Source organism: Equus caballus, chromosome 25 (genome assembly GCF_041296265.1).
Source record: "Equus caballus isolate H_3958 breed thoroughbred chromosome 25, TB-T2T, whole genome shotgun sequence".
Lineage (NCBI taxonomy): Eukaryota > Metazoa > Chordata > Mammalia > Perissodactyla > Equidae > Equus > Equus caballus.
The window spans coordinates 19,279,013-19,292,260 of NC_091708.1; the positions used below are offsets into that span (position 1 = coordinate 19,279,013).

The 13,248-nt window shown below is 45.8% G+C and overlaps 1 protein-coding gene across 6 annotated transcripts in view; it reads right to left on the reverse strand.

Annotated features, from left to right (window-relative positions):
- The window catches only part of ABCA1 (ATP binding cassette subfamily A member 1), a 132,002-nt gene that overhangs the window by 48,042 nt on the left and 70,712 nt on the right, over positions 1-13,248 (reverse strand). For all 6 annotated transcript variants that reach the window (XM_023629810.2, XM_001493790.7, XM_070250906.1 and 3 more), the window contains exons 9-13: positions 8,219-8,459; positions 6,022-6,161; positions 5,563-5,679; positions 1,339-1,536; positions 378-583 (exon numbers count right to left, since the gene is read on the reverse strand). In XM_023629810.2, the coding sequence (XP_023485578.1) occupies positions 378-583; positions 1,339-1,536; positions 5,563-5,679; positions 6,022-6,161; positions 8,219-8,459 (902 nt within the window). The remainder of the gene's footprint in view (positions 1-377; positions 584-1,338; positions 1,537-5,562; positions 5,680-6,021; positions 6,162-8,218; positions 8,460-13,248) is intronic.

A 13,248-nucleotide genomic window follows, 5' to 3' on the forward strand; every position in this document is an offset into this window, starting at 1 on the left:
CCATGGTGTAGTGGTTAAGTTTGGTGTGCTCTGCTTCAGCAGCCTGGGTTTGCAGTTTCAGATCCTAGGCATTGATCTCCACCACTTGTCAGCCACGCTGTGGCAGCAACCCACATAAAAAGTGGAGGAAAACGGGCATACATATTAGCTCAGGGCTAATCTTCCTCAGCAGGAAAAAAAAAAAAGATGATATTTTATGACCTTTGAAATAATTGTCTCCAGCAATGAATGTGCCAGTTTCACCAAAATCATGTCACCAATTTGAGTTATTTTTTTTTAATTTCTACCAAATTATTAGTTAAAATAAAGTACTTCGAGTCATATTAGCTGCTCTTGACTTCCCCCAAGACTGGACGGTGTGATGGGATTCAACTTACGCATCCTTGATCTTATTTGTCCTCTCCACATTGTCGATGTCCATTCGGATCTTATACTTGACATGATGGGGCAAATCGACACTGCCAGGGGCAATTCCGGTGAACACGATACCAGCCCAGAACTTCCTATCATCCAGCAGCTCCATGGACTTGTTGATGAGCCGGACTTCCGTGGCTATTGGTTCCAGCTTGTTCAGGTTGACACACTGATGGAAGAACAGTCCTCGTGAGAACTCTGGTGGCCAAGAAAACAAGCAGTGGCCGAAGCGGATTCGGTCCTAAGAGGGAAGTGCTAACAGCCTGACTTTTTTATCCTCACTCTCTAATCCTCTCTGAAGTCGTTTTCCAATATTCAGCCGAGAATCGATCATTTTGTTCTTTAACAGCAAGTTAAGAGAAATACTGGAAGTATTTAGAGATAAGTTACTTAGGTTGATTTTTGTGGAGGGAAAGAGGTTGAAACAATGATCATACCTTAGTTTCCTCTCTGTTTTCTTAGCAATTTCGAGTCATAACAACTAATCAAACAACAACAACAAAAAAGGCCAGGAAAACCTTTTATTGTTCCTATTAAAAGTCATGTACTTTTTAGGACTAAATTTTTAAAACATAGTCTGTCCTCTTAGATTTTAGGTAAGTTTCATAAATAATGTCTTTTTAAGGGAAAGCTTTGTTGTCACAAAGGTATTGGGATATCAAAACATAGGAAAACCTAGGACACAATGGATAGACACACTCTTGAGTCACAGAGAATAAAACTGGAGTTAGGTCTGTTTATTTACTCATTCAATCATTCAACCGACATTCACTGAGTGCCTTTTGGACACCGAGCCTTGTGTTAGGTTTGAGGGAATAAGACTCTACGTTATTTGTAAACTTTCCTCCAATCCAAACTTTACTGCCCCATCTCAGAGAAAGAAGCGAAAGCCTTTTCTAAATGATCCACGGAACAGAGCCTCACCTCCATGAAACGAGAGATGGTCTGGATGGCCCGGTTGGTCTCATTGAAGGCTTCTCTCCAGGTGTACACAGAGCCATTAGTGGACTGGACATCCTCCGGGTGCTTGGCCACAAAGGCCATGATATCTTTGGCTGTCCAGTCTAAGCCATCCAATTGCTCTTTCCAAAAGTGGTCATTGGCCCTGCTGTCCAACAGTGTCTGCCATTCCAATGAGAAAGCACAAGGAGTAAACACCTGCTAAGTCTTGATGAGCTCTATATGATTTACAAAAACCTTTCACGTACGTTGTCTCTTTTTTTTTAACCTTCATGGAAAACTGTGAGTTAGATAACAGTGTTCCCATTTTACAGGTGAGGATACTGAGGTTGAAAAAAAAAGAGTAAGATTTAAACCAAGGCTGAGTCATTATGCTAACAGGCATGGAGTGGAGACTCAAAGTCAGACCAGTCTGAATCCAGAGTCCATATGTTTCCAACCTAGCTTAACAATATTAACTACAGCAAGAATCACACTTACTTTGTACAATTACTACGTTGGATTATTTATATGCTTTACCTCACACAACTCCACGAGGAAGATATCTTTAATAATTCCCATTTTATAGATGGAAAACAGGTTCAGAGAGGTTAAGTCCCTTACATAAGGTCACACAGCTAATAAGTAGCAAAGCCAGGACATGAAACATGAACTCTGATTCTATAGCACATTCTACTGCATTATATAGTCTTCTACTCTGAGACCCAGGCTGATGACTCCTCATAAAGACCCTATTTCTAGACTGAATTAAGACAAACTCACTTTTTCTGTTTAGTTTGGGAAAATAACACTGCTGGTAAACCACGTAAAATATGATCTTTCCCAATTGCAGGACGCATGAGTCACGATGCAAAGGAGGCCTGACTGCCATTTCTTGTTCCCTAGCTGGTTGGTTCCCCACGTGGGTCAACATGGACGAGAAGGACAAACCAATCTGGTGCTCATCCAGTAGGTCTAGAGGGCTGGGCCAGAGGCCTGCACAGATGTGCTGCCCGAAAAATGGGTCAGCTCACAGGAAAGGTGAAGCCGCTGCAGCTCCTGTCACAGCTTTGAGAGGGAAGATGAAACTCCAACTCTATGAAGTGGACTCTCTAAGCAGCCAAACACTGCTACTTTTTAAACCAGTCTTACTTCCACTAACCTTGTAAGTTTTTGCCCCATGTGGCTTCATATTTATTATTTTAATAGGAGCATAATTGTCTTACAGAGTATATACACTATACTTTCATTAACTATTCCCATACTGCTAAGCATTTAGTCTATTTTTAACTTCTCACAATAACAATTATTATAGAAATAAGATTTTCTCTCATACAGTGACTTCTTTCTTTAAAATTATTTCTGTAGGATACATCCCTGAGGGTGTGTGGAATGGAGGTACACAGAATAGCACATTTTTATGGTTCTTGCAATTTTCATTCCAAATTGTTTCCTATAGGGAATAACAATTTATACTGTCATCAGTAAGATATGTAAGTATTTTTAACATAAAAGATACAAAATTGTACCTCACAAAAGTCCATCAGGGCATGGGTTAGCAAATCTATAATGACTTCATCTGGAGACTTGACCTGAACCAGTAAGAGCTGAGTGAAGACTTGTGGTGTTTGGGGTGAGGCCCACCCTGTCCAGTGTGGCTTCTGAGAAATACGGCCAAGGAAGGCAGCAAGACTGGAGAGGTATGCCCACAAGATCACTGATCCCTTAGCCATTCTAGGGCACTTGAGGGGACCAGGACCTGAGACCACCTTTGGGAGTGGTAGCCAGGGAGAAAGCAGGGCCTTGAGATGAAGGGGGCAAAGAGCAGCTCAGAAAAGAGAACAGTTGAGTATCAGCAGGTTCCATGAGTCAACAGAGAAGTGTCTCCAGATCTGTAGGGGTGATACTATGCATACAGGCAGAGCCAGAGACAGCAGAGAGATAAGAGCTACCACAAGTCAAATGGTGGTTGCCAGGGGCTGGGGGAAACGGACTTGTTGGCCAAAGGGTACAAAGTCTCAGTTACGCAATACAAACAACTTCTGGAGATCTAACGTATAGCTTAGTGAATACAGTTAACAACACTGTACTGTATACTTGAAATTTGCTAAGGGGTATCCATGCGAGGTGATGCATAAGCTAATTAGTTTGATTGTGGTGATCATTTCACAATATACGTGTATATCAAAACATCAAGTTGTACTCCTTAAATATACACAATGTCTATTTGTCGGTTATACCTCAATAAAGCTGAAAAAAAGAAAGAAGGAAAGACAAGAGCTACCCCAACAGAAGCAGAAGCCTCAGGCATCACCTCATGTACTAGACATGAGGCTGCAGGGGGTGCAGAGGACTGAGAAGCCCAAGCTTGCAGAATTAAACACACTCCTAAACAGAGAAAAGAAAGCAGTCAGAGGAGGCTTCTTCACCTTCCACCCACAGGCTGATGAGCCCCCATTCAGTGTCACCAGCCTAACCAGCCTCTGCACTCTAGGCCCCAATATCCATTGGTCTATTGGGCATGCCCACTAGCCACCAGCTGGAGCTCAAGAATCATCCTGATGCCTCCCTCTCCTTCACCCCTCTACAACCAGGCAGCCACAGGCTTCACCTCCTGCTTGATGCCTTGGCCTCTACCCTGGTCTCTGCCTTCCATCTCCCCCTCTTTAATCCATCTGTCATATCAGAGTAATGTATCTCCATTTCCTTTGCTTAAAACCCTTTCATGGTCCTCCAGAGCTTAAAGGAAAGGTCCTTGGCTTGACAAACAAGGCCCTCCAAACCACATGCCATGCCTTTCTCCCCACTCATAGCTCCTACATTTCCATCGCACATCCTGGATTCTCCCAGCAGGATTTCTAATGAATGCCGTGGCCATGTTTATAAGGGCCTTGTCCTGTCAGAACTGAGAGCCTATGAGCAGCTGGAGCATCTGAGGCAAACACTCCATTTAAGAGTAGGGGAAGCAGTTATCCGCCTGCAGACCAAAACCCATGGAGTCCCTTCAACAAGGCCCCTCATCATCCTGAGACTCAGACGGAGAGAAGTCCAACAAGTAGAAATATGGGTTCCAAGGAGAGGACCAGGAAGAAGAGGTGCGAGACCATGCCTAGGTCTATGGCGCTGTCCATAGCTGGATCCAGAGGAGAGACTGGGGCCCAAAAGAGACCCATATTTGAAGGGCATGAGTTAGTAGTAGTAGCAGTAGTACTAGTCAGGAATTATTCAGTAAATCCATACAAATTATTGTTCATGTTTTTCTCACTGAAGTCCCTTGGCTTTTAAAGGCCCCAGTTTTAGAATTCTGAACATATAACAGGACTAGTACAACAAAGATGACTCTGAGCTTTCCCATCGTTGGAAGGGTCCTGGAGTAATGTCCTCCTCAGGGCAACAGAGGACAGTCCTAAGCCTGGGAGAGGACCATCCAGGTAGCTACTATCTCTAAAACCCAGCTGCCTCTCTGATCAATGAGATGCTAAGGCAAGAAACCGGGAAAAATCCACTCCTGTTTCTTAATGGCAGCGGAAACAAAAGGAAGAGGCCTCCCTCACCATGGAGATAGGAAATAGTCTAATGATTCTCTGACTCAGCCCAAGGCTGGGATGATGAGATTAAATAGCACTCAGGCTCTAGCAAAGGAGACATTGTGTTCTTGCTCAGACTCCTCCACTTTTGAGTCCAATTGTCTCTAGAGCACTTAGGCCTTTCAAGTGGTTCTGAAGCACTAAGTGCAATTCCCCTCCACACAGTAATGGCGGCTCCACATTCGTGCCATGCCTGTGGAGCGAGTATGTCAGACCTGTCCACAGGTCAGACCAGGCATTTGCTCCCACACCTCTTCCCAAGGACTACCAAGACATAGGAAGGCTAAGCAAGATGCTATGGTTCGCTCTGGAGCCAGAAATGACAAGAGTCAGGGTCCTGCGATGACCACATCCTCGCTCTAAACACCAGCACTCACTAAGTTTCTTAGAAAACTGATTTTTGACCACCAGACCCATGGATGCTGATGTGCATGAAACAGTATTATCTGTGCACCATGACCCATATCACTGCCAAGGTGACAGCCCTGTGGCTTGAGCTATGCTCAATACATATATACTGGCTCAATGTAAAGAATTCTCATCTCAGTCACTTCCGGGAAAGCGACCAGAAACTCACCTTTCCAGCATCAAGCAGGCACACAGTAACCAGAGAGACACTTACCCGGACAAGGTCCATTTCTGAGCTGCTCTCCATGAAGGTCCAGATCTTGGGGCTAAGCTCTGCCCACATGCCTTCCAGATCATGAAACACAGCCAGTTCCTGGAAGGTCTTATTCACCTGGAGTCAGGTGGGGAGCCAGGGGCAGGAGAAAAAAGAGAGGCAGAGACATGAGAAATTCAGCTGCTCCCTGAAAGGTACTCCATCAAAGCGGCCCTTTTCCAGTCCTTCCCATAGCCAAGAAGTGCCTGCCTGCAGCTGTGACTCAAGTAGCCGGGGCTGGAGAGCCAGCCCTCAACATGGACTCTGACCTGGATCAGATCTGAGGTTCCCACTCTTTGGAAATCCCAGAGGAGCCATGAGTACGCTTATTATGCTCCATCCAAAGCTGCCTTTACTTACATTTTTGCCCCCAATTCTAGGAGGGTTCTCAAGACAGAGTCTTGGGCCCAGGCAGCCTACCTCGGCCATAACCTGCCTCGTGGCGGGAGTGTCTGGTGTGTACAGGATCTTCCCAACAAGCAGAGGCTTGAGAGCTTTCCATATGATGCGGGAAAGAGGACTGGACTCCAAATTCTTCATCAAATCATTGCAGTAAGGAGCTGTGAAGAAGATGAAAGGCAAATACTCATTCATATGCATGGTTATATACTTACAGGAACTAAGAAGGGCTTTGGAGCCAGCCAGCCAGTCCTGGGTTCAAATCCCACCTCTACCCACTTAATAGCTACATAACAAATAACTTCACAAAAAAAAATAAAAATAACTAAAAACGTCCAAAAGTCACATTTGAAAAGAAAAAAGACAAATATCTTCACTCGTCTGAGCCTCAGTTTGCCCCTCTGTAAAAATAAAGTTAATAACATCTACTTGGCAGAGATGTGGAAAGGATTAACTGAGATGTTACCTGCAGAGCCCCTAGAACGATACTTGATAAATAATCAGAGCTTATTATCACACTGATCCTGAATAACTTACAACTGAGACAATGGGGGAAAATGTTTTCACTATGCACAACCCTGAGTAACTCTAGACTCATTCTCTGTTGCCAGCCCTCACCACTTTGTTTTCACTGAAAACAGAGGGCTAAATTCAGACTTTAGTTTTCAAAAAAACCTCAAAATTTTAATTAACAGGTCTCATCACAAGTAGAGTTACATGTAATAAAAATTCAAAGTTATAACAAATAGGGTTTGGGGCCGGCCCCACAGTCGAGCGGTTAAGTTTGCACGCTCCGCTTCGGCGGCCCAGGGTTTCGCCGGTTCGGATCCTGGGCATAGACATGGCACCGCTTGTCAGGCCATCATGCTGAGGCGGCGTCCCACATGCCACAACTAGAAAGACCCACAACTAAAAAATATACAACTATAGACTGAGGGGATTTGGGGAGAAAAAAAGCAGAAAAAAAATAGGGTTTGATCATCCAGAAAGATCCCTAATTCTTTTTTTTTTTAATTTCACTCCAGGTTCTCTTCAATACCAAGCATCTTCTACATGCTACAAAGATAATAGATTTTTTTTTTTAAAGAGGATTCGCTCACAATTATATCTGTTTTACAAATGAAGGCTCCCTTAGGTCGACTTGCGAAGTGAGGGAGAGGAGGGGATGGCATTTCAGAAAACTGCCTATAGTGCCATCGCCTTCAGGCTTGCAAAAGCAACCTGCAATGTCTGGAGTGCTTTACTCCAGAGAAGAATAAAAGGTTCTTAGGTTACAGTAATGCACAAAAAGCTGCCTCACTCAGTGTCTGAAAGACACACCTGTGGTTGGAAATGGAGAAAGGCTCACTTGCATCATGTTTTCAAGGAAAAGGATGTCATTGTCTAAAACTCTAACACTGGCTCCTCGCTGCCACCAGGCACAAGACACACATTCCCAGAAAACTGCCCAAGTGTGGGGAGCAGATATGGAGTTACAAGGCTCTTTAACACTGCCCTGCAGCTAAGAACCAAAAACAAACAGCAGATCAAATGTCTGAGTCTGATGGTAGACACACGCCACCACTAGTGGGTGTTTCAGAGGCCGAGTGGTTTCTCAGAAAAAAGCACAGAGCCAGGCAGACCTGGGCTTCATCCTGGCTCTTGTGGACTAGCTGTGGTGTGGTTCTAACCAAGGCACTTCACCTCTCTGAGCCTAGAACGTGGGGTTATAAACCTTCCTTTTAGGATTATCATACGAGTAAATGAGATAATTTAAATAGAATGCACAGTACATAGGAAGCATTTCCTAAATGTTAGATTTTATCATTGTTATTAGTTATTTTTAAGTTTTTATTATAAAACCTACCTCAATAGTAATAATCATAAGGGGAGGAGAGGAGGAGGAGGAAGATGATCAGCATCTAATCCTTGATTACTCTGGAAACCACCCTCCCATGTCCCCTAGAAAACTTGGGAGACTGGCTTGCAATCATTCATTCATTTGATAAACACTACTGTGCACCCAGGATGGGCCGGGCCCCATTCAAAGAAGTGGGGACAGTGAGCTGATGAGGAAAAGACTCTTTCCTCCAAGAGCTCAGTCTGGTGGGCACACAGACACGTAAACCTCCAATGCAGCAACAAAGGATGAGGGTAAGCACGAGCAGGGAGGTGACAAAGGTGAGTCGAGAACCAAGGTGAGGTTGGGGCCAGGGCCTTGGTCTGCATAGACACTCACTTGTAGAGTTGTCATAGAAGGTGCCAGCATCTTCCTCAGTGCCATTGCCTCCAAAGAGGGCTTTGTAGTTGTTGTCCTCATACCAGTTGAGGGACTTGATCTTCAGGCCCCCACCCTCAGGATGGCCACAGACGATGCGGGACACAGCCTGGTATATCTGGGTGGAGGAGCTGGAGCTGTTCACATTGGTCAGAAACAACACCTCCTGCCGCATGTCACTCCAGCTCCTCATGCTGAACAGCTGGTACCAGGGACCAGGAAGAAAAGGAGAGGGAAAAGGAAGGGGTGGGGACAGAGAAGAGAAAGAGACATCTTATTCTCTTGACCTCTCCAAAGCCACATCCTAGAACACATTTTGTCTGATGCCATTTCTCCAAGTCTTGGGATGAGATTGCTAGAACCCCGCTCTTCCTTTTGTGATCAGGGGACCAGCAGCAGCAGTGTTATCTGACAGGTTGTCTGAAATGCAGATTCTGAGACCTCTCTGTAGAACTCAAATCTACATTTTCACAAGACACTCAGGCGACTGCCATGCACATTAAGGTTGAGAAGCACAGTCTAGAAGTTAGTGGAAGCCCTGATGATGGGCTATATTTCGCTGGGATTATCTTCTGGTTTATAGAAGAGAATGCCTTCTCTGAACAGCCATGGCTAATGGCAGATGAGTACATCAGGAATCACTCACATCGTCGATCACTGACTCATTTCTGAAACACCTTAACCTTCAGTGTGGAGCAGGGAGTCCTCTGCCCCTTGGGGGAAAAGGTACTGCGTCTGAAGCCCCCTATCGTGTCTCGGTTAAGTGTCAGGCAACGGAAAAAGCATAAGGTGGGAGACCCCATGTCATGTTGAATCCCAGCCATGTCCCTCAATAGCTTATTACAGCCTTAGAAAAGTCACTTCTCTGAGGTCTCAACTTCTCATCAAGACAGTGAAGCTAAAACAGTGTGTGGTCAGGAGTAATTGCAGGTATACACGAGAGAGAGAGAGGGCACAGCATGGGACAGCCCCCACATGGGCTGAGTCAGATACCCCGGCGGCCATGGGCTGCGTCTGTGATCTACCCTCAACAAGTGCTTTGTGGACTGCACTCAACAAGTGCTGTGTGAACACCTTGTGGAGTTCTCGGCCCAATTGCTCTTATTATTAAATATTTATAGAGCACTCTATATTTCCACATCTTTCACAATAAATCATTAATAAACCCCTACATTCTTTGAAATATCACTGTGTGTTCTCACCACCTGGAAGACAGAGCCATGGCAAGCAGGGAGGAGAGGCTGTGGGACCCCGCGCACACACCCTGGAGAAGGCCTAGGTTCAGACTCCATGTTTTCTCTCCCAGAGCCTGCTGGTTCCTATGGGTAACAACGGTCTTGGATGCCCCAGATCCTGACTTCGCCTTCTGCCTCCAGAGCAGGACCAGGCACTCCAAGCGTGGGTCAGGTGTTGCAAAGATTACTCCCTTCCAGAGAGGGCGCATCTAGCACAGGCCATGAGAGCACAATGATTGGGTGGCCAGCTTTTCCTTCCTTTATCTTTTCATAACCTGTATGAGGTACATAGACACAGAGGAGAGAGGTAGCCAGACCACCTTTTCTTTTGTTGGTGGGTGGAACAGCCCTGGAGATTTTTAAACAATAGTGAGTAAAAGCCACTCTCTCCTCTTTCCACAGGCTGCCTCACCACCACCACCCTGCCATCCCTTAACCAAAAGAAGCAGTTTCCTCCCACATCAAGCCAGCACTTCTTTGGACAGAGGCACCATAAATGATGGAGCCAAACTATTGGCTCTTCCAGCACCTGTAGTAGGGGCAAACTCCTACTCGTCCTTCTCCACCTCAGCGTGTGCTCACACTTCCTCTGTGAAGTGCTCCTGACTTACAGGGTGCAGCAGCCATTGGTCCTCCAGCCCACAAAAGGTAGTGTCTGACAATCATCTGTGGAGTGAATGAACGCCTGACTGACTGAGTGCTTTCTCGATCCACAGCAATGGCCTCCTTCTGCCCTTGCCCCGACCACTGTCTCTTCTCAATGTAACAGCCAGAATGTAAACAGTCTACACACTTTAGTCACCTCAAATCCACACTTCTGCTCTCAACCCTCTGCCGGCTTCCATCTCAGTGGGAATCCAGCCTTACCACACCTGCACGGCCCTCACCTCCTTCTCTTCTCTGACTTCACTGCTGACCACCCTCTCACTTGCTCACTTTGTTCTGGCCACACAGGCCTCCTTCCTGGTCTTTAAACACATTCCGTCTTCACGCCCTGGCATCAGCCTCTTTGTGTCTGCCGTTCCTTCTGCTTGGAGTGCCCTTCCTTCTCCATTGACACACTATCATTTCCTCCGGGTTCAACTGTCACCTTATCAGAGAAGATCTCCTCTAAAGCAACACTTCACCACTCTCTATCTCCCTCACCCAGCTTTATTTTCTTCATTGCACATATCCTTGCTGTCATGTTACTCACTGACCTGTCTCCCACCCCACGCGAGCCCCATGAGAACAGGACGTTTGTGTGCTCACTGCTGAGTCCCAAACTCTAGCAACACCAGGCACCTGGTAGGTGCTGGGTGGGTAACCGACACGGCTCGCTGTCCTGCCTTCCCAGTCTCTTCAGGCACACGTTCCCCGTCAGCCAGACGTGGAGCTCACGGCAGCCACACTCATCTGGCTCTCCAAAGCCCCAGTTCTACCCAAGTGCTACGTCCTGTTAATCCATATCTTCTTTCTTTGAAGAGTCTCCTTTCTATTCTATTCCAGTTACCATCAGAGTTCGTCAGACAAAAAGTGGGCTATAGCAGCAAGAACATGGGCTCTGGAGTCTAACAGTCCTGGGTTCAAGTCCCAGTTTAGCCAATCAAATAGATGACTGTGGGCAAGATGTCTAACTATTCTGAGCCTGAGTGCCATTTGTAAAACGGGCACAATAAGCCCCACCCACATTCGTCCAGTGGATTATACAGGGCAATTGGGTGAAAGTGCATTAACCAGAGCAGCTCCTCAGAAGATGTTAGCTCCCTTCTCCCATTCCTTTCAAGAGTTGTGCTTTGGTCAAAACAATCAACTTTCTTCCCAAACACTAGATAAACACGTCCCTTTTTATTTATCTTCTCCCATTTGTCCCAGAGAAATGGCAAGTTAGACAATGAGTAACTTGTGGTCAAAGTGACTAGAAAGTGTTCCCTTGAGAGGAGTGGGTGGCCCTTGCTTGCCCTGGAGCAGGGAGCAAGCAGGACACATGAGACAGCTGCCAAGAAAAATGTATATTGCTCAGCTGGAGAGTTTCCACCGACAGCAATGGGAACATCACATGCTTTCAATTATCTTTTTACCCCAGACAAAAGGCACGCCAGTGATGTAAGAGGAAACAGCTGTAACCAGACCCTGCTTTTCAGAGGCAGCCTCTCACGTCCCAGGGACTCCATGAACAGTCCCCATGGTGCTGTCTCTCAGGCTGGGAGGGGACCTGTAAGAGCGTCCAGGGCATGTCAATGTCAGCTAACAAGACCCCAGAGCAAGGGCTGTGGACTTGCAGGCAGTTTCGGTTTCTCTTTCTGCCTCCTGGAAGAACCTGGGGTGACCTGCTTCTCCTCCCACAGAAAGGTCACCAGCATTCATAACCAGAGTGACAAATGGCAGGTGAGAAGAGGGCTTCTCCTCCCAAAAGGGATCCAAAAGCCAAGTCTCTTCAGTCAGACACACATGAGCAGAATTAACAGGAAAGAGAAAAGAGAACAGAATCAGAAGAAATTCACTAAAGTATAGACAGTGCTTTATCTCAGTGTTTTCAGTACTTTTCCCAAATGTTCTGCATTTTCCACAATGAACGTGCAATACTTCTATTCTCACAAAACATAAAGTAAATTGTGATATTTTAGAAAAATAATACAAACACAAAAAATGAGTTGGAGAAGTAACTCAAAATAAGTCTGAGCCAAGTCTGAGAAAATTTCTCCAAAAATTATTCCTATCCAACGTCCTATCCACTAAAGCCTGCGTTGCTTCTGACCACCAGCCCCTGGCTCAACTCTGTACACCCTGGGCTCCAGACAGTTCCATCTTTCCAAGTCTAACTGGAAACATGGCTGGGCATCAGAAAGGTGAAGCGTACGTGGGCTGGGAGGCAGAGGAAAAGGTTAACTGCTTCTGCAAGCCCGTCCAGGCCTTCTGATCCTAAGGCAAAGGTGATTCTGGTGCATTTGTCAACATGGGACCCTGAAAGGCAAACTCAGCTTAATGTTCACCAAGAGACTATATTCCCAAAGTTGAGCATCAGAGGCCAGGCGTTCACCTGGGAAAGATCTGAATTAGGGGTACCAAGTGATTCCCTTTAGTCAGCAAACACATGTTTTGCTAAAAGGATTGTCTGGCCTTGCTACTGAAGAAGAAATATGAAGAAGTTGCTGGCAAGACAAAATAGCACATGGGGGATGAGGGGCAACTCTCCTCTTTACAAATGTGTCATTAACTAGGGGCAGAGAAGGGCCAGCCCCACGGCCGAGTGGTTAAGTTTGCACACTCCACTTCAGCGGCCCAGGGTTTCACCAGTTCAGATCCTGGGTGCAGACCTAGCACCAGTCATCAAGCCATGCTGAGGCGGCGTCCCACATAGCAGGACTAGAAGGACCTACAACAAGAATATACAACTATGTACTGGGGAGCTTTGGGGAGAAGGCAAAAAAAGAGGACAACTGGCAGCAGATGTCAGCTCAGGGCCAATCTTTAAAAAAAAAAAAAAAAAAAGAGGGGCAGAGAGTAACAATGGGAGAAAGTTACAGACTAGATAGTAGGCCATTAGCCACTAACTAATTAACTCTAAGGCATCAGTGAGTATTGGTTTCTTCATCTCTCAAGTAAGGAGATTAAACCAGATAATTTTTAAGATCACTTATGCTTCTAAAATTGCTTTTACATTTCATATGACATTCAAATTTTTTTTTTTTTGAGGAAGATTAGCCCTGAGCTAACGTCTGCTGCCAATTCTCCTTTTTGCTGAGGAAGACTGGCCCTGAGCTAACATCTGTGCCC